The 21,776-nt window shown below is 42.5% G+C and overlaps 1 protein-coding gene across 6 annotated transcripts in view; it reads left to right on the top strand.

The window, feature by feature from the left end:
* MBNL3 (muscleblind like splicing regulator 3) overlaps positions 1-21,776 on the top strand; it is a 153,833-nt gene that overhangs the window by 119,520 nt on the left and 12,537 nt on the right. For 5 of the 6 annotated variants that reach the window (XM_031944641.1, XM_031944642.1, XM_031944645.1 and 2 more), the window contains 2 exons: positions 16,489-16,689; positions 18,043-18,279. In XM_031944641.1, the coding sequence (XP_031800501.1) occupies positions 16,489-16,689; positions 18,043-18,279 (438 nt within the window). Of the gene's footprint in view, positions 1-16,488; positions 16,690-18,042; positions 18,280-18,898; positions 19,058-21,776 lie in introns of all 6 variants that reach the window. The other variant, XM_031944646.1, reaches the window with a different exon arrangement.

Genomic DNA, 21,776 nt, shown 5'->3' with positions numbered 1-21,776 from the left:
GATGATTAACCCATTTCAGCATTGTCTCCATAATGAACACCCTGAAAGTGAGAGCCATACGTGTTTAAGTCATTCTTCGTATTTTATAGGTGAACCAAAGTGAGACCAAGACTAATGCTTCTTTGGTCCCTCACACCTTGATATTCCTACTTGAAAGTTTAGTAAGGACACTCACTCACCTATTCTGAGTGCTATGCTGTTAACCTTTTTTTAAATCACTGACTTGGATAAATGGGTATACAGCATGTTTACAGGTTGGTGATTCATTGATAAGTTTACATTGGTAAATTTACAGATGCCACAAAGCTGAGAAAGACAGAGAGAGAGAGAGAGAGAGAGAGAGAGAGAGAGAGAGAGAGAGAGAGCTTTCACACTAAAAGATAGTCACAGTGTAGAAAAATCTTGCCAGGCTAGAAAACCTGGGACCAATCTCATGTTTTTTCCATGTTTACATCTATTCTGTCATTATGCTTGGGTTCAAAAAATCAACGTCATAAGAATGTAACTATAGCTAGAGTACAAACTACCTGTTCATATTCTGAGCTCACTGAAGGTCAAAACAGCAGCGAGCAAAGCTTTTTCCATCTTAGGCTCCAGAAAGAGGCCTTGTGGCCAGGACTCAGAAAGTGATAGATAGCCCTATCTGGCTCCCCTCCTGGTTTAACAAGGGTACACCTGGAGCATGTGTTCACTATTGGGTGCCTCATTTTAGGAGGGAGGGGCCCTGATAAGCTGGAAAGCATCCAGAGGAAAATGCGCAGGTTATGGCCTTGAGATTATGGGATGGAACCATGACTTTAAGGAACTGAGAATGTTTTTATCCTGGAGAAGAGGAGGCTCTCTGGGGGACAGGACAGCCATCTAGTAGGGCCAAAGGGCTATCTGGAGTAAGAGGGATTAGCCTTTCTCAGCTTAGCCCTGGAGAGCAAATTTAAGAGCAATAAGTGGAAATTACAAAGAAGATTTCAGCTCCCTGTAAGGAAAGTCTCCCTAAGGGGGAAAGAGCTGTCCTAAAGTGAATGGGCTGCCTGGGACGTAGAGGGCTTGGCCCTGCCAGGATGGCCACTTGTGGGCTGTGTTGGAGAGAAGTTGAAAGCCCCAGAGTCCCTTAGGAAAGTGATAACAGAGAAAGGATTCAGTCCTTGGGACCCAAGCTTCCTGCCCCACTCCATGGTGAGCCCAGCACTGATTTGGGAGTTCCCGTTCTGCCTCTTCCAGCTGTGGCCTATGCTATCTCTCAGCCTGGCATCCCTTATCTGGTAAAATGGGGATCAAAGAGCCCCAGATTTCATGGTAGGAGGAAGTTTGGGGGTGGGATAGTGGACAGAATGCTGACCTTGGAATCAGAGCTGTGGATCCTAAGAAATCACTTACCTCTCTGAAACTCTGGTTCCTCATCTGTAAAATGGAGATAAAAATCGAACTTCCCTCACAGGTCGAAGTGAGGCTCAAATGAGATAGTGTACATAAAACAACTTCATAGTGCTAGAGCTACTTTGATTTAGTCTCAATTTTACAAATGAGGAAACTGAGGCCCAGAGACAGTGCGATGGTAAGAGCTGGGATCCGACTCCAAGTTTAGGACTTCTTCTACCTTACCTAGCTACCAATGTAATAACCATAATCATTATGCTTGTGCTATCTACCACAAAGAGCTGTTACTGAGCTCTAACAAGTGAATGTTTTTTCCCAAACATTTTTGTAAAAAACAAAAAAATCTGTGAAGCCCTGGAAGGATAGGAGGAAATCATTGATCCCTGAAGTTCTTCAGACTCCCAGGGACTGCTTTCCCCCAGTCCACCCCACATCTGCCTCTGTATATTTTGAGTGGGGGAGGGGGTTGGAGCCGAAAGGGAGTAAGTCACTGATAGCCCAGCATGTTGGATTGCCCAGCACACATTCCACGCTCCAAGATATTACTGATATGACCCTAGGGAATCATTGAGAATGACTTCTCCACCTTGCTGCAGCTTTAATGGAAGCCATCATAATGTGGTAAACTGATCGGTGATTAATTTCTTCAGTTACTGTGCATCCCCAATCAAACCCTGAGGTGCTTGATACACTGAGATTTTTGCAAAGTTCAATTCAATTTGCCATCAATGAGTCCCTTGATAAAGGGGATGTCAGCTTAATTGGAGCAGTGGCTCAAAAATAAATGCAGTCCAATGTGACTGAACAATAGATAAATACTGGCCCCAGTCAGTCCCAGTGGTGTGTCTTGCGGCAATAGGCAAGCCAGTTCCCTGCGTTTACCTGGTGTGAATTGGCACTTGCTGGCATGAGCTCCCGCCTCGATTGCCTTTTGTTTCCCTTGTTTAAATGAGGCAAGAGGGCATTGTTGGCATTTTGAAGGGAACAGCTTCTCGGGCCCATAGCCCAAAAGCTTTGGGGTTTGAGAGACCAATTTGAGAGTTCCATTGACCAAGCACCATGGGAAGTATCACAGCAGCTTCCAGAGCCCGAGTGGGCCAACGGGGCACATACTGGGTCATTCCTCCAGAGAACTCAGGCAGACTTCTGTAGGCTTGGATTTCACAACTTAGAGGGCCTGGAAGTAGGAACTCTCACTACCGGGCGTGGTCCCTCTAGGGATGTGTTATAGGGCTATTAAAAAAAAAAAAAAGATTTGGGGATTTAGAAATCTAGCATGGCCTAGACCTGTCCTTATAGGGAATTCTTTCAATTTCCCTGTGGGGCTCGGTTGATTTTGAGATACAGTTTCTGCTCCTTGGGTGAACTGAACCCAGGAGAGTGTCAATACCTTAAGAGCCTTAAGGAAGAGGTTTGCTGACTGAGCAGATTTGGGGATAGCCTGGGCTGTGGCAGCCCAAGGATCCTGCTTGGTGCTCTTCCCGGGCCATATTCTGGGAGCCAAGTTGTGGAATCCCCAACCCAAGAACTTATAACCACTGGCTCCACTCGCCTCACAGACTTCATTTGAGCCTGAGTCATCAAGACAGAGGCTAGGACCATTTTTTAGTTCATTTTTTCTCCTTCTTTTCATCTCATTTCCCCAAATGGATTCTTTATAAACCAGGCTGGAAATTTATTGGGGCTTTTTTCAAGATGAGCCAAGAAGGCAACACAACCTTCCAGGACTACAGGGACAATGAAACCGGAAATCCAGTGGGTGGGGTGTAGACTTGGGAACAATATGGCTATTTTAGGCCTTGAGATTTAAAATAAAAACCCCCTTTCCCCCTTTAAGATAAAGAAAATCTTAGAAGTATTAGACATCTGTGAAATATAGAACCTAGGTTTGAACTGAAAGAATCTGGCTTCAAGTCCTGTTTCTGCCATATCTAGATTTGACCTTCTTTCTATGGACCTCAGTTCCATCAAAGGAGGAGGGGAGGCAGTTTGACCTCTGAGGCCTTGTCCTGTTCTATGATCTGAGTCAAACATATGAAAACGGCACCATACGAAAACCCACAAAATGCTGGACTTTGTTTTGTTTATCATTTTATTGGAGGCCGAATGATCATCTCCCCCCTTATCCTAGACAATATCCATTGCAGTTTGCTTATAGCAGAAAACATTTTTTTCTCTGTGGTTCCTACTAAATAGAGTTCATGCTAGCAACTGCAGAGTGACATGGAGAATGCAGAGATACAAAATCCAGTCCTTCAATTTACAGAAAATGAAATTGAGGCTCAGAGTTGAAATATGACTTGCTCAAGGTGGCATAGCTAGCTAGAGGCAGAGATTGGACTGGATGGAACCCAGAGCTCCTACAAAGCCAATCTTTGTTCCACTGTACCACACTGCTTCCGGTGTCTGTTGATCAATTCACTTCACCTCTACAAAGGAGTAGGAAACTTCTATTATGTTTCAGAAGCTGTGCTAGGTGCTGGGGTTGGAATACAGTAGAAAGAGTGCTGAATCTGGAGTCAGGAGACCTAGATTCAGATCTCACCTCTGACACTTACCAGCTGGCTAACCTTGCATGAGGTAGATGCTCTCATTTCCCTAGAAGACAACTGAGCACCAGTGCTGCAAGTTAAGTCAGAGAAGCATTCTGGTACTTGGTACTCCTTCCTAAGAAATGCAGACACTGGCGCCATAGCTCACTGACTGACTGAGGATCATGGTTATTAGTTCAAGTTGAGTCTCAAAGTCTGAGGTTTAGAGGATCATACTACTTGACCTCTAAGAGATAGCAAAGCATACTGGGAAAGGTGCTGGCCAAGGAGAAAACCTGGATTAAATGCCCAGCTCTAACTGTGTGACACTGACCTAGTCACAGATATAGCTAATTGAGCCTTAGTTTCCTCCCCTGTGAAAGGAGACTACGAACATCTCCCAGGGTTGCTGTGAGACTCAAATGAGATGACGTGTACAGCACTTTGAAAACTTATAGTAGGTTTAAAAAAAAAACCTACCATTTAAACATCAGTTATTCACATTCTTCACAGATTTCATGTTCTGAGGGTCTATCATTATTAAAAAATCTCCATTAATGGAAGAACCAAGCCATCCAATAGAAATCATGCAGTCATTGAAGCACATGACAGAACTGGAAAAGACCATCATCCAGCCCCCTCATTTTATAAAGGAGAAAATAACTTTCCTCAGATTCCACCCAGTACTCAAACCTAGATTCTTTGTCTCCAAATTCAAATGTCTCCATTTGTTTTATGGTCTCCTCCTCTTGAAATATTCATTTGGCAAATACTTATTTAGCACCTAGTGTGTGCCAGGTGGTAAGGAGCCAAAGGTAAAGCAGCTGCTGGCCTTAGGGAATTCACATTCTTTTGGGGGAAGAAACTCGAATGAAAATTAAATACAAAATAGTCATTTCGGAGGCCTGAGGGCTAGTAGCACAGGCCCTTGTGGGACATGGGACATTAGGTAAACTTTGAGGGACGCTAAGAATTCCACAAGGCGGAGGTGAGGAAGAGAGTCAAGGAGCCTGGAGATGGAATGTCCTGTCCTGGGAACAGCCCTTCCTGAACCAAATTTTATATTCTTCAGGAAACAGGTTTTGCTACTTTTCCCCAAAGATCCTGTCTTATCTAGTTGGGGTTCTACCTTCTACCCAGCCATCCAGGAGAGAGCTAGATACCTGTCTCTTCAAACATGACCTCATACGGTCATTCAGACAGTGGCCAGCAGAAGGCCTTGCATGTAGTAGCTGTTTGAAAATGTTTGTTGACTTAGAACTGTTGAGTCCAACAAGCCTTGGTGCTCCTGTAGAAAAACACAGGATCTCTTAGATCCAGAACTTTGCTGGGGCTGCACATGTCCCACAGCTGGAAGTTCCTTTTATTTAAAAGAAAAATAAATAACAAAGCAGTCACTTTGCTTCCCACCCCCCAACTGTATTAATAAACACTGTGAAATCGTCACCCAGCTTCTTCCAAAGTTCAATGAAAATGCTTGACTTTGGAAGCCAAGCAGAGACTACTGTACTTACACACGTAGCTTTCAAGTCCCCGATTCCTTTGATGATGGTAAGAAAATCTCAACATTCTGCCCCATCCCCTCCCAAGTGATGAATCAAATCTTCTATCTTCTCAGCCCACTTCATTCCCTTCTCCTTTGCAGTGGGCTGGAACATAGTATTAATGAAACCACGGTCATAGTTTCAAGGCCATATGGGCTTGTTAGCTTTGCTGCCCTTTGGCCTTAGATTCCACCCCCTAACTCCAGGCAGCGAGGTGGTGAACAGATCATGCTGCTTGTAGGGATAATTACAGAAGGGAGTGAGGATGGCTTAGTGTCAACTCTTCCCCAGCAGGACTTCCAGGCTCTGGGCTTTCATCAGTATGGATAATGTCTTCCCTTGGCACAGATTGCACCTTCCATAGCCCTTAGTTCTTAGTTGATGGCGTTGGAGAGCTGCTGTGGCCAAAAAAATTCATTTGTTTTGGCCACAGTGGCTCTCTAATGCCGTCAACTAAGGGCTTTGGGGGCTAAATAGAACAAGCCTTACTCTTCTACACAATGGAGCCTTAGGTCCTTAGGATAGCTATCTTAATCTCTCTGGGTCTTCTGTTTTTCAAGCTAAATATCTCCATGTTTTTCACCTGATCCCCCTATGGCATGGAGTCAAGACTGTGGTGGTCTTCTAGATTCTCTCCATCTCATCAATGTCGCTTCCTTTCCTGGAGGCAATGGCTCTCTTATGTAGCCCCAGATCCCATCAGCATTTATTTCTTAGCTGTCAAATCACCCAGCTAACTGCTGTTGAGTTGGCAGTCCACTCAAATCTCTAGATCTTTTCTTCTGACAAACTATAATCATCCACTGTGTACTTGGGAAGTTGATTTTTTGAACCCAGGTATAAGACTTTACATTGATCCATTATGAATTCCATCTTCTTAGATTTAACCCAGTGCCTTCCTCCATCAAGATTTTTTTTTCATTCTGTCATTCAGTGTGTTAGGTATTACTCCCAGCTAAGTGCCATCTGCAAATTTGATAAATATGTCATTTCTGTCTTTATCCAAGTCATGAATAAAAAATATTAAACAGCACAGGGTTAACTCTGGATCCTTAGGGTATATACCTTTAGAGTTCTCCTTTTCAGTTGACACTGACCTGTTGGTAATACTTTTCAGTTTGGTAGAACTTGCCAGTGATCATTCTTCACTGGCATTGCCCTGAGAACCCAGGGTCATCTACATGCTGTGACGTACTAAGATCAAAAACTTTAGTGAAAATGAGTTTCTACTCATCCCTACTCTTGGCAAAACTACTCAAAGTACACGCCGTCTTGAAAGTAGCATTCTTTTCCCATATAAAGGATCTATCTTAACTTTCTGCACTAAAGTTCACACATTCCGGAATATTTTGTTCCAACAGAAACATTTAGCAATATATTATGGTGGTACGATATGCCCCTTCGCTCCCTTGTCCCCTACTAGAGCATGGTGGTTAGGGATACTATTCCTGTTGTCCTTCCATAACCCATGATGGTTCTCTCAGTCATGAACTTCTCTGAACCCTCCTATGCAAGTGAGCACCCCCAGACCATCCTCTAAATTCGAGTCACATCAGCAGTTCAGCGGTTCCAAGACACAGTGGCCATTTGTAGCATTACACATTTTGGCCAACAATCTCCATCTTGAGCTCCAGGGAAACTTTGGGTGGGGTTGCATCTGGTCCTAGTCTTGATGATTTTGCTACATCCACTTTTTCCGTTAGTTGTAGGCCATCCGATATATTTGTCAGGATTTCATTTGTCTAATGTCTCCCCCAGGAAAGACCAAGGAAAAAAAGGAATTCAGTTTCTTCTATTTTTTTCTTCCTTTTCAACTTGAAGTTGACCTTTTTTCTCATGATCTCCAGGTTCCCATGGAATCTCTAATGAGAGGCAGGTCCACAATTTGGGTGGGGTGGCTAGAGCTGTCCCCAAGGCACCAACTTTAGAGGGTGCGGACTGTATTTTTTGGCCTTAGTCTACTCCTTTTTCACCCTGCCTGCTGTCTCCCATCCCACAGAGGTCTCCTCAATAGCAAGCAAGCTTCTAGACATCCCCTACACAGGCCAGTGCCCATCATCTCCTACCACCCTGTCAACTCAAACTGAGGGTACTTGTCCCAGGTGCAAATATTTCTTGTTATGGATCTGATATTATTCCTTCTTTTACTGTAGCAAATTTTTAAAAATATACTCATGTCTTGCCCTTAGGTCCAATAGAGCTTTGCCTTAAAATCTCTCATAAAACCTCTTCAAATTTCTAATTTAGACCTGAACTTCCATATTTGTGAGCCAACCTATTTTTCATTTAAGAAAGGTGCCTTCTCTCTGTGGTGACCACTACTGACTTAGCTAATTTGCCACATACGATCTTCACACACACCCCTTCCCCTCCCAGGGTACCTGCTATTTTTGATCCTCAGCCCGCATTCAGACTGAGCTTCCGATAAGATGTTTATAAATGGTCTCCAGGCTTCCTGTGGCTTATTTCCTTTTTTGAGCTCTTCCGATTTTTACCTAAAACCCACAGTTGTTGTCTTTCCCTTTTCGAAAAGTGAGTGACCACATGATAGTTTTTGTTTGGGGTTTTTTTTCCCTCTCCCACAAGAATATAGAAGCTAACTGTATAGTGATGACCATTCCATAGTGGGTCACACTCAGATATTTTCTACACTAGTTCCTTTTCGTTCTTTGGAAACAAGGCCATTCAATTTCCTCTCCCTGTGTGGTCAAGAACCAATAGTCCTGGAAAAAAACAGCATTTGGCCTGGTCCAAAACCTTACTTCCACCAAGTGTCTCGAAGAGGTATCTTGTTGATCTGCCTTGGGGTTACTTAAATATTCCATTCTTGCTATCCAACAAAATGCAGAAACTTCTCCAATCTCATTTACTATTTTCAGGACATTATGGATTTGTGCCTTCTTCCGTTCTGACATAATTATAGGACTTGGAACTGGAAGGGACCTGAAACTACTAGTATCCAACAATCCATCTCCTACTTCCAATGCCCAATTTTCAAAGAAGATTTATAGGGATCCTGGAGATAAGAAAACCAATTCTATATGTGTTAGCAGATATGGCAACATCATGTCTCTGTGAGTTAGTGGGGATAAAAAGACCAAGACTTGTATGAGTTAGTGGGTAAAGGAAGGACAGATATAGAAGAGGACTGTGATAGGATCAAAGATTTAGAGCCAAAAAGGGGCTTTAGGAGGCATTAATCCTACTTTCCAAGTTTTTTATTACACTGCATTTTCTAGGTTCTCTTCCTACCTGTCCAATCAGAATTCAGTCTCCTTTAGTGATTTCCTCAACTCCCTTAGACAGGTTCAATTCTCATGTCTATCAACTTGATTCCAAAGTTTCCATATCAACCCCTCATCTCTTTCTATGTTACTAAATGCCTATAGGACGTCACCACCTAGGTATCCCATGGGCCTCAGAAATCCCATGTTTCTGTTGAGGGCCCTCCCATCCATCCAGTTACCCAGCTTTACAATCTAGGAGCCATCTTCAACTCTTGCCTCTTCCTCATCCCTATATCTAATCATTAGCCAAGTTTCTTTGACTGATCCTTCATGACATCTTTTCACTTGCCCAGCTATCAGCTCACTTCCAACCTTCATCACTTCTTCCCCAAACTATATTTCAATAACCTCCTTCTAATTTGTCTCCCTGCTTCCAATCTTGTTTTTTTTCCTATACAACTGCCAAGTAGACATTTCTAAAGCACCAAAGCTTTATGCAAGTCTCCTAGTTAAGAAGCCTCAGTGGATTCCACTAGTCTGTAGGATAAAATCCTGTTTGTTAACTCTGTTTAACCTTTATAGCTCATCACAATCTAGCTAACTGATTTTTCCAGACTGATTTAACACTTCTCCCAATACTACAGCCATATGAGGGCATGTCTATCATTCACGTCCATACCTTTGCACAGGCTGTCTCCCAAGCCTGGAAAGGAAAGGGAAATGAGGCACTGTGCTGAGTGCTTTACAAATATGATCTCATTTGATCTTCAAAACATCCCTGGGAGGTGAGTGCTATTACTATCCTAATTTTACAGTTGAGAAAACTGAGGCACACAGGCTTAAATGATTTGCCCAAGGTCACGCAGTAAGCATCTGAGACTGAATTAGAATTTTTTTACTCCAGGCCCAGCACTCTATTCACTTTCCTCACCTCCACCTATCAGAATACCTTTGTGCTTTCAAGATTCAGTTTAAGTGTCAACACCTACATAAGGTCTTTCCCAATCCTTCCTCCAAATTGCTTTGAATTTATTTTATATTGCTTTATTGTTGATACATGTTTTATTCTCTAGTAAAACATAAGATCTTTGTGGGTAGGGACTAAAGGGTATTTTTTTTTTGTCTTTGTATTCCTGGCACCTATTAAACACAGTGTCTGGCACATTGTAGGCCCTTCAGTAAATTAAACTGAGCTTCATCTGTCTATACTCAGTAGGACCCCAACCACTGCAGAGGAGTAGGAAATGGTTGCTAGACAGATCCCCAAGCTGGGCCAGTTAGTATTTAAAGAGCTTCTTTGGTGAACCCTCCCAGATGGCAATGAGCCTTTGTCATTTGAAGAATCACTCTACTTGATTTGTCTAGCTAGCTGGTGTGGTAGTTCACATAGTAGGTCTTCAAGCCAGTGAAGTGGTTTTCAGGCTGCAGAATTCTTTGAAGCTGTTTTTCCCTTGGGAAGATTTGGTAAGCCACAGCCTCCATTGCTGCCTCCTTTCTAGAAAGGACAGGGTAGCGATGTCCCCACAGCTGTGTTTTCCAGGTGTCTTGGTGTCTACCAGAGCCACAGTCTTGGGGAAGGAGAGACATGGCTTTGAACCTCACCTCTGCTACTTAGACTAATGTGCTCTTCAGCAAGTTCTTTCCCCTCTCTGGGCCTTTAAGTTTCTTCATTTGTAAAATGAAGTGGTTGGACCAAGGTGGCTCTCGGGTCCTTTCCAATTCTAATTGATTATCAGTTATTATTTGACCTAAATGGTATGAGAATTGGTGTCAGAGAAGTTGGATTCTAGTCTTAGCTCTACTTAATGCCTGTTGTGACCTTAATCTCTAGGCCCCAACTTTCTTATGTCTAATATGAGGGGCTTAGGCTGGCTAGCCTTTGAGATCTGGTTCAGCTTGAATTGTATGCTCTTAGTGCTATCTGAACCTTGAAAATTTCTCTAAGCAGACTAACCAGGTAGTGATCTTGAGGAAAAGATACCACCTGGTAGTTGAGTCCGCTTGTCCCCCAGAAGTCCCATGGAGATCCTGAGAAAAAATAGCCAGTCCTTTCTGTCCAAGTCTACCCAACATTTCAGGTGAAAGGGCTTGAGACTGAGGAGGGTTGGAAACCTTTACAACTGCCTGGAGTTATTTAGCAGGAGGGGCAGCTAGAGCACCAGCCCTGAAGTCAGGAGGATCTGAGTCCAAATCTGACCTCAGACACTTAACACTTCCTAGCTGTGTGACCCTGGGCAAGTCACTTAACCCCAATTGCCTCAGCAAAAAAAAGAAAAAATGTTCTGGCCAGGAGTCAACCAATGATGATGGTCCTTTACCTTTAAAACAAAGCTGCCCGACATTAGGCCTAAGTTCACACAGTAAGGGCTTCAATATCAGTACCAGACAAGATGTAAAGCCTTCTCAGTGCCTGAACTGTGGCTGTTAGCCAAGGCCAAATCCAAGAGCTGAAATTCATTGAAAGGCAGCAGTTCCCCTGAGGCAGAGGTGGTGGTGAGAATCCAGAAATGTCCATTTTAAAATGAATTCGAAGCTCCTAGTTCCTACCTATGCCGCAGGGTTGGGAAGGGAAAAATCTGCTGCCTCTCAATAAATGGGGCTGGAACAAGAAAGTTATTTCTGCCGCTGGAAAAATGAGCCCAGAACTCTGAAAGCCAATTTCTGAACCACAATTTAGTCATTGAAATAATTGGTTTCATCTCTGAAGAAATGTTCAGATAATTTAAAATAAAAAAGATAAACAAATGTTCAGATAATTTAAGATAAAGAAGATAAACAAATCTTCAGATAATTTAAAATAAATAACATAAATAAATGTTCAGATAATTGAAAATAGGCTATGAAGCCTACTGGGGAAAAGAATTGGATTGCCCCCCCCCCCCCCCTTCCCCTGGCTTCAAGGCTAGCTCTGATGTTTATTATCTGTGGGATCGTGAGCAAGTCACTTCCCTTCCTTAGGCCTTAGTTTCCTCCTCTGTAAAATGAGATTAGACCAGATGGCCTCTGAAATCCCCTCCAACGCTCTTTCTGTGATCCCATGAAATAAGTTTAATTTATATGTTGCTCATGTCCAGGGGAATGTCTGGCAAACCTGGTCAGCCCCATGGTTCCTGCACTGTATGCTACTGGCCCCAGCCCCAGCCCCAGTACTATAAATGGACACCATTACATGGGTGTGCAATAGACCAGATCTTAATGAAATATTAAATAGTCATACTGTCCTAGTGGTCATGCTGAGAAAGAGACCTCACTTAGCGAATGAACAATCTTAGCCATTCATTCATTCAGCTACTGTTTAAGTATCTACTACTTAAGTAACTAAGTAGCAGAGTAGTAGTTACTAACTGAATAAATGTTTGAAGGGGAGAATGATATAGATATAAGTAACAGATCATAGTTGTATCATGTTTTAAAGCTTATTATGAAAGCATTTTCTTCCCAGCCCTTTGAGGAAGGTAAACCAGTTTCATAGAATCACCAGATTTAAAGCTGGAAGGGGAGAGAGGGTGGAGATTCTGAGAACCTTTAGACCGACCTATTCCTTTTTCGGATGAGTAAACTGAGCCTGAGAGATAGCAAGTGACTTGCTCAGGATACTAGTCACAAATAATGGAGCCTGAATTTTCACTTCGATCTTCTGACTCAGGGAAATGGTGTGCCTGCAATCACATCACCCGGAATGTTGGCAAAATCTCTTTTTTTTTTCCCCCACTGTAGTCTCTGCGGGTTAATAAATAAGGCCTGCGGGGGATAAGATTTACACAAGCAGCCATAGAAAACCCCAGTACTACACACAAGACTTGGATTTGGATCCACTTTTTACTATGTATGTGATTTAGAGCAAGTCACTTCTAGTCCTGTCTCCTCCACTATAAAATACCTCTAGTGGCTCTTCCAGCTGGAAATTTGTGACTTCTCTAATTGCTGGAGTGAGAGAGGGGATGGTTTACAAGCAAATGGGAAGGACTTCATGGAGAATTGGCACCTGAGAGGGCTTTGGAGGATTAATGGGAAGCAGGTATAAGAAGAACACGACCTTATGGAGATATTCACAGGAGTTCTCCTTATCCCCTGAGTCTTGGGCCTATGGAGATGCCTGGTTTACAGTGTTCATCACTGCTGGTTGTCTATGGCTTACCCATTCACTTCCGCCATGACTCTTGTGCCTGGATGGCAAAATCATGCCCCGGTCTGACTTGGACCTCTAAGTCCTGGCATCTTAAACTGTAGGTCAGGACCCCATATGGAGTCTCATAACTGAATGTGAGGGCACAAAATTATGATTTATTATCAGTAAATGATTTGTAAATCAGTAAATGATCTGTTTTACATACCTGATACAGCACCTGTCTCTACCTGTATATATCACCTATATATATCACATAAAAATGTCTCATGTGAAAAGGGGTCACAAGTGGAAAAAGTTTAAGAAGTCATGATCTAAGTAAACAGTGCCAGCAATTTCACATACTTGCTTCTGTATTTGGGTGTTTCTTTCCTAGTCAGGTGGCAAGGGTAAAGGAAAACAAATAGGGAGTTCACCACCAAGAAGAGTATAGTCTTTAACAATTATCTTTCATTCAGAAAAATCTGTCCCAAGGGCCCCTTAACCATAATTCTCTTGTTCACCCAATGACTAAGAAAGTTCAAGATGCTCCTTTGCCATTCTCTCACAAGCCAAAGTCACAAAGAGTCTGAGAGAAGATAAAAGTATTTTTCTTTCTTTGTTGAAAGATTTTGCCAGGTGAAAGTAGGAGCATATACCCTTCTGTAGTTCACAGTAGCCATGGAAACACCTTAGACTCTGGATGTTTAGGGAGAATAGATATCCATCAGTAGTTTGGCTGATAACGTCAGCATTATTGCTTCAGAAAGCCTGATTAGCCATTTCCAAGAGATTGCTATCTTGCTAAATAAAATACATGCCAGATCAGCTCATTCCTGAAATTATCAATCTCCTTCAGTAAGACATAGGATATGGTGGAGTCCTACTTCCATTCCTTAACTAGACCAAGTGAGAGCCCATGGTCTGGTCCGGTTTGTTCTCTAGTGGGGATAACATAAGCTTTTACTGACTGCCCATAGGGAGAGGCCTGGTGTTGAGCCTCTCAAAGGAGATCCACTCTATATGAAATGCTACTTACGAGGGAGGAGGTGACATAATTTGTTGTTTTGTTCCATCACCTCAGTCCATAAGCACTCTGCATAGGTAGATTTGCAGGTAGACAAAATCGATCACTAGTCTCCGTTTCCCCTCTTTCCCCTGCTCACAGACTACCTGTGCTACCATCCCTTTCTCTAGCTTGCCCTTAACCAAGTGAAACTTCCCTGTTGATCTCATTTCTTTCAAAAGAAAGCTCTCTCGGGGCCTCTTAGGCAGGAATTGGTTCCTAATTTGGTAATCTGATCAACTAATCTATACTGCTATGCCAACTGAAAAGGACTAGAACTTTTACTTCTTCCAGGTAATAATCATAGCTCCCATTTCCCTGACACTTTAGAACCCTAAGTTTCCTCTTCTGTTTAATGAGAGGATTGGAATAACTGGAATAAATGACCCCTAAAGACCAGTTCAGTTTAGACATTCTGGATTCCTTTCTATCCTTTCTCTCATTTGGCCCTCACACAATCCTGTACCTTTTGGAGACGATACCCTCCCTCTTCACACCCCACTCCCACCCCGCCCCACTCCCTTGATTTCTGACCTAAAACATTGGGGAGCACATAATAATATGGCAGGCCGGTGGGGCAGACATTTGGGGACCTAGTGGCCTTATGTTACAGTCCCACAGTGTGGGCAGCCAACCGCTTCAGTCTTAGTTGGGACTGTCCCACTTTTGAGATGTGAGTTTCTTTGGGCAACTGGATAAAAACCATCAGGAAGGAGGGTGGAGCCAACTAAGCTTGGCATTGTAACAAAGCAGGCAAAAACTAGATTGCTCCTATTAACATATATTGAGAATGCTTTGCCTGCTCCACCCAGCTTCATGGCACTGTTACCACCAAGAAAGTTCTATATTTAACTCTCTTCACTGAAGAAATTTCTATTCACATCTCAAGGATTAACATAGAATGTCAGAGCTGGAAGGGACCTTAGAGATCATCTGGGCTGAATCCTTCCTTTTAAAGTGGCTTCTTACTGAGCCCTAAAGAAGGGGAAGGGCCTTTGATTAGACCAATAATTAGTCAGTAGCAGAGCCAGGATCCGAAACCAGATCTTTTGGCTCAGAAGCCAATCCTCTTTCCACGCCTCCTCTGGATGTTGCATATTTTCTCTCCATGGCTCAATGAGTGGCTTAATTACTGAACTTCAGCTCTGTGCTCAACCCACAGGGTCATATGCTACTAGTGGTAGAGGAGAGGGAAAAAGCACACTCTTGTCCCATAAGAGCTTTGAACTATATTAGAGAGACAAGAACACACCCAGAATAACTAGAGAACAAGCCTGATCTATAAGAATGGCACAGATCTCAAAGGATCGCTGCTCTTCTAAGGCCTTGACAAAGGTGTCATACAAGTAGTAAATAGCAGAACTGCAGCTCAAACAACTGGGATCCTCTGATTCTAAATACCATCTTACCCCTCCTTTAAAAACATATATACATGTATGTATAAAATGTGTATATTACACACATAAATATATTTAAATGTATGTACATATAAATATATATATGTATTTGTACATATGTATGAAACCGAGAATAAGATTGCTCTCAAAGGCAAATGTACACTGCTTTTGTAGGTTGTAGGAAATCGTAGAATCTAAGCTCATAGTTCCTGTACCAAGTTTTTGTATATCCAAATCCAGGATGTATCCCTGTTTGTAATCCTTACCCTACTATTGTAGTCCTCCTGGACTGCCTCCAACTCTTATCACATACAGACTATTTCTGAGATTCCTCTCCAGCCAGAAACTAATCATGGTAGGAGCTTTGGGGACCAGAGACCAACCTTCCTGTTCTGCCTCAGCCTCTGCCGAGTCCCCCAACCTTGACCATTCCTCCTTTCTAGACCTTAGTTTCCTCAGATGTCAAATAGATCCAACAAGACTTGTGGGCTCAAATGACATAAAAGATATGTAGCCATAAAATGCCTTATGATCATGAGCTATTATCATCATCATTATTACTAATACAAGTCGCCTTTCAGAATGCCAATAGGAGGCCTAGTGTAGAAATATTGGTAGGAGATATAAAACCCTTGTTAGTTCATTCTTGTATGTGTTTTTTCTCTCCAATAGGATGTAAGCTCTTTGAGGGCAGAAGCTGTTTCATTGTTATCTTTGTATTCACAGTATATAGCAAATAGGTGCTAAATTGAATCAATAAGCATCTATTAAGCAAATACTGTGTACCTGAGCATTGTGAAGGACACAAAAGATTTCCAAGATATGGATCTGGACCCTCTAGGCATTCCAGTCTAGTGCATATGGTGGAAGGAAAGCATCAGGCAGGCATGTGCTGCTGCGGGTGACATTGCTATTAGGGGAGAGAGAACAGTTTGAGAAGAAAAAACTGAGTAAAAGGGGTTTAATTGGCTGCTGCGGGGCTGTTGCAATTACCTGGCTTGCTTTCTTAATTAGATTATTAAGTCTTAAACATCATCAATGTATTTTTCTCCTAAAAATAATGGTATTTGCTGTGTTAGAAGCAACCCATGTCTGCGGATTTATGTGAAAATGAATGAATCAAAGGTGAGAGTGATAAAATCATCTTTGGCCCCGGGGAATAGGGTACCTCTGTATGCAATATTAATAAAAATTGAAATCCAGATGTCGATGACATTTTTTTCTTTTCTCTTCTCCAAATGCAGACTACATTTCCTGTGACTCCATCTCTTGCGACAAACCCTACCATGGCTTTCAGTCCTTATCTAAGTCATGTTACTCCTGGGATGGGCCTGGTTCCTGCAGAGCTTTTACCAAATGCGCCCATGCTGATGTCTGGAAACCCACCTGTCACAGTGCCAGGAGGCGCTGCTGGTCAGAAACTGATGCGTACAGATAAACTGGAGGTATTTGTATAGAAAAAGAAACTTTAGTGTTAAAGAATATATTGTCTTTTATGGAAAGCAAACTACTTTCCAAACTCAATAGTTTGAAATTCTCTTATGCAACAATTAAAAAAAAAATCATGGGGGCAGCTAGGTGGTGCAGTGGATAGAGTACCAGCCCTGAAGTCAGGAGAACCTGAGTTCAAATCTGGCCTCAGACACTTAATACCTCCTAACTATGTGACCCTGGGCAAGTCACTTAACCCCACTTGCCTCAGCAAAAAAAAGAAAAAAAAATCATGGCAATGGATCACTGCTCATCACTTTCAGACTATTGGAGTTGAAAGAATGTTTTAACTGTTGGTTCCATGATAAAAATCCATTAGCAAAAAGGCTTCCCTTTCCCAGGATCTGGGATCCATTGCAATATAAGAGATCACCTTGCCATAGATCTTTCCTGATATATAGGATCTCTCTTCAAGAAATATGGGCCATCTCAAATGTGGGTGTTTCCTATCTCTTAGCACTAACATTACCACAGAGTTCTACTGTGTCCGTAAGTGACCTTCTGATTCATATTAAAACTTGAGCGTTTGTCACCTCTAAACATGAGGCCAGCCCTTTTTGAAAACAGAACCACTTAGCTAAGCCTTGCGGTAAATTAAAGGAAGCCTTTGACCCAACATAAAACCAATGCCCTGGAGATCTTCCCATAATCTTTTAGGAAGGTAAATCCAAATGAAATGTCCACCTGCACTTGGCCTGATTGAAACCCCACTGCTATCCTTTCTATCATGTGTGTATGTGTGTGTGTGTCACACACACACACACACACACACACCCTTTAGCCATCACTTCAAAGCAAGAGACTGTTGATTTTTACCAAGATGGCCATATTGGAGACCTCTAAAGAACATACTGTGGTCTCATAATGAGAGTTAATGGCACACTATGTCATAGAAGTCAGTCATGGTTCACAGGTCTGTTGTGAAAAACCAGTAGTGCATTGATGTGAGATAAAAAAATAAAAAAAAAAAAAAAAAAAAAAACTCATCAGAGCCCTTAGGAAAATAGCTACTGTGTGCAAACATTACAAGCTTTTGGTCTTGACCACAGATTAAATGCAGGCTTCAAGACAATGCACATTCAACAAATAATGTTGGGGGGATTGGCACGTTAATATTCTTTTTTTTTCCACGGGAACTGAAAGTCTATGTCTGTCCATACTTTTTAAGTCATTTCTTTTCATGTCATTGCCTGCTTGCAACTCTGTATTAAAGTGTCACCTATCCCATTATTCTGAGTTGCCTTGACAAGAGGGCCTGAAAGATATATGTATGTGTCAAAAATCTTCCTTGTGCTTTTTTCTTTAAGGTTTGCAGAGAATTTCAACGTGGAAACTGCACCCGGGGTGAGAATGATTGCCGATATGCCCACCCTGTCGATATTGCCATGATAGATGGAAATGAGAACACCGTTACGGTGTGCATGGATTACATCAAAGGCCGCTGCTCCCGGGAGAAATGCAAGTACTTTCATCCCCCTGCACACCTGCAAGCCAAAATCAAGGCAGCTCAACACCAGGCTAACCAGACAGCCGCAGCTGCAATGGTAAGGCGGGGCCCATCGTCCCGGGATATTTGTTTTCTTTGCTTTTTTTAAAAGAAGGTAATAAGCACTTTCATTATCCCATAACACAGAACAATCGAAAGGATTGAACAGAATGGTCAGGAGTCCCATCCTGAAGTCCTGTCTACACATCATTCCTTTCTTGATAGGTTTTGCTTTAGTTCTGCTCCCTGCTGCTCTTCTTATGATTGCTGGTGAGAGGGGTTTGCCATAGATATCCCAGTCCCAAAGGTAGCATGATGTGGTCCGTGGCCTCGGTGCGGTGCCATTCAGCGGACCAGGCCTTTCCCACCAAGTGACGACAGCAATCATCAAAACAACATTATTATGGGTACTCCTGATCCACTTTTCTTAGAAATAGAAGCCCACTGAAGGAGAGCACTAAACAAGAGCACTTTGTACCCCTACAGGGGACTTTTCTCGCCTCTACTTGTGAGACCAATAGCACTAAACCAACAGCCCCGAACTTTGAAGGGAGCATCCATCAGTCTCCCTTATCCATTGGAGTCTCTAAGGGCCAGATTATATTATTAGGATGACACAAGAGAATGGAGTCAAAATTCTAGGGTAATGGGGATTTTTGTTTGTTTGTTTATTTAAGCAGTGGGCCCTTTCCCGCCATGCACAAGTCAGGTGGCCTTCTCTTCGTGGAAAGATTGATGCCAGGTCCTTTTGGGGAGCTAGAAGATACTCATTGTATTCCTTGCGTCGTATAGCGGCCCTGGTACCCCAGCTTGGAAAAACTCGTTTAGCGGCCCTGGTACCTCAGCTTGGAACGGACTTGTTTTGTTTTGGGTTGATCTGGAAACTACTAAACTACTACTAAGTGCTAGTTGATCCTCAAATCAAACTAACGCATGTGTTATTCATGCGACTGGGTCCCCAAACAACTAATCAACCCTATTTCTATGTCCATCAGCTAGTTGTTCTAAAGCATTTATGGATTTTGTGTCCTGCCATTCCCCAGATTTGGGGAAGACTTTACATTATTCATTAACTTTTTGAGATCTTTTAGCCCTGGATCTAAAGGGAGCAAAAGGAAGCCTGCTGTCCTGCAGGAATCCTCTCAGGCATGTCAGTATGAGTCTCTGGGGGGAAAAAAAAGAAAAAGAAAAGAAAAAACCCATGAACCCAGAAAAAAAAATGTTTCTAGCTCAGGAAAGCTGAAAAAAAATTCAGGAAGCAGTTTCCTTAAACCCCTCGCTGTTTGTCCTACCTCTAAAGGCAGCTTCGACATCCTGAGCAAAAGAGGTGGTGAGTTTTTTTTATCTTTAAAAAAATTTTAAAGCATAAAAACCCACCAATCTTTGTGTCACTCTTCAAGTGTGCTGAACTTCCTTATACTAACTTACAAATCAACTTTTGGAAAACTCATTGGTATCTGACCACCCTTCTTTTCACTTCTAAGCTGCTTGAGAGAGGCTGAGTGACAAACAGTTAGCATGGGGCATTTACCAGCGTGAATGCCCCATGCTCCGCATGCCTAGCCTTTGGGAAAACTACATTGTGTGATGCCTTCGTGATTTCCCCCCTCCGTTGTCCCCAAGGCTGCATGTCCCCATCTTATTGTTGTGTTTTAATGCTACCCAGCCTTCACTCTGGTCCTTGGCTGCTTTTTGCCTGTTAATTAGGACTCCATCGACTGTTCATGCTTACAGGGATCCCAGTGAGGCGGTCTTTGACCCGGGGCTCCCTTTTCTTGGCCTGCATGTCACTGTCTGGAAAGATTTTTCCATTTGTCCTCTGCAAGGGGGCTACCCGTGTTCGTGGAGAGTGCTTTGGACCTCTGGAAAACGGCCTGCTCTGAAGTTTGCATTTTACTGCTTGTGTTAATACTGAACTCAAAGTCAGAAATTCATATGATTGATTTCAGGGCAGTTTCACCATCAGAGAGGTTTGGTGGTGTGTTGTGTGCAATATGGGTGAGCGTGTGTTTGGGGAGGGAGAGATTGTTTTCCTTTTTTAATCAGTTTTCAAATAGCTATAGCCTTTGGAACACCTAATACTTGACCACAACCGCCCTGTGAATTGGATAATCCAAGTACGATTTCCTCCCATTTTGTAGATGAAGAAACTGAGATTACCAAGTCTTTTGGCTCTGAGGCCACTGCTCTTTCCGAGATCATAACACAGAGACTGAATAAATTGTTGACCTTGGTGTTCGCTGTAGATTTAGAATGTTAGACCCTTGAGAGTCAAAAGTATTTCATTCTGGCACAAAGTAGGCACTTAATAAATTTTTATGGACTGATTGACACTCCCAGATGGTTTTCTCAACATGAAGTCATTCCTACGGCATTGGCCTTGGAATGTCAGAAAGACCCAGACTCATTCTACCTCAGGTGCTTCATAAGCATGTGAACCTGAGCACATCATTTCCCCTCGGTGAACCTCAGGGTTCTCATCTCTAAAATGGGGGAAGATAGATTAGGACTTGGCTCCCAAGTTTGTTATGAGGATCACGTAAGATAACAAATGTCAAGTGTTTGTAAATCTTAAGAAATGGGAGCAGATGCTAATGACTAGCAAATAAAAAGCATCTCATTAATGTTAGCATTAACATTAATAACTCACAAATAAGGAAAGAGCCACTGATTTCCTCAGCTTGGAAACTTCCACTACAAATGCAGTTACAAATCAGCAGCCTATGACTTAGAAAATAAGTCCCAGGGAATTGCCTTACTCTTTCTGCTAGCAGTATAATAATGGATTTTAAACGGTTTATACCAGTCTTAGCAGCAAAGACCTGAGAGATTTGAAAGAGGAGCAGGTGCAGAATAAAATGGCCTTGGCTGTTAAGATGCATAAATGGAAAAATAGCCAGAACAACTTGGAACATATCATCAGAACCATTAAGGAGCATTTGAAAATATGCATCTTTTGTTTTTATTAAGAATTTGTTGTCTTAAACATTGCTATAACTAGTGAAGAATCCTATGGGCTCAGTTCCTTTATGGAGGCTAAATGACTTATCCAGGATCATTACATGGTAACTGAGTGTCAGAAATTGGAATATAGACCAAAGACTGCCTCTAATATGAATAATAACAGTTTAGTTATGCTTTAAAGTTTCCAAAGTACTTTCCTCATAATATTCTCTGGGAAGTAGAGAGTATAAGTTATTGTTGTTATTATTGTTATTATTTTTCCCCATTTCCAAAATAATAAATGATATGGGAGAGGCAGGATGGTCTAAGGGAAAAGGCCCTGGGCCCTATTGACAGTTGTGCTACCAACTCACAGGATAGCATTGGCCACTAAGCCTCTGTCTGATACCATCTGAAAATCAGTGGGACCTTCCCACTTCCTTCCCCTCTCTCACAGCTTAACGGCCACCCGGGCATCTCGTGGGGCTAAAGGGAGAGTACGGCAGGCTAAATGCATTGTGAAGTTTGTCCTCCCAAGGATGTTGCAACAGGCTGGGCCTTTTCACAAGAAGCCCTCAATCTGTAGTTTTCCTAGGTATTTCCAAGTTTAAA

The sequence above is a fragment of the Sarcophilus harrisii genome, chromosome X (genome assembly GCF_902635505.1).
Source record: "Sarcophilus harrisii chromosome X, mSarHar1.11, whole genome shotgun sequence".
In the NCBI taxonomy this organism is placed as follows: domain Eukaryota; kingdom Metazoa; phylum Chordata; class Mammalia; order Dasyuromorphia; family Dasyuridae; genus Sarcophilus; species Sarcophilus harrisii.
This window is presented reverse-complemented; position numbering and strand designations above follow the sequence as displayed.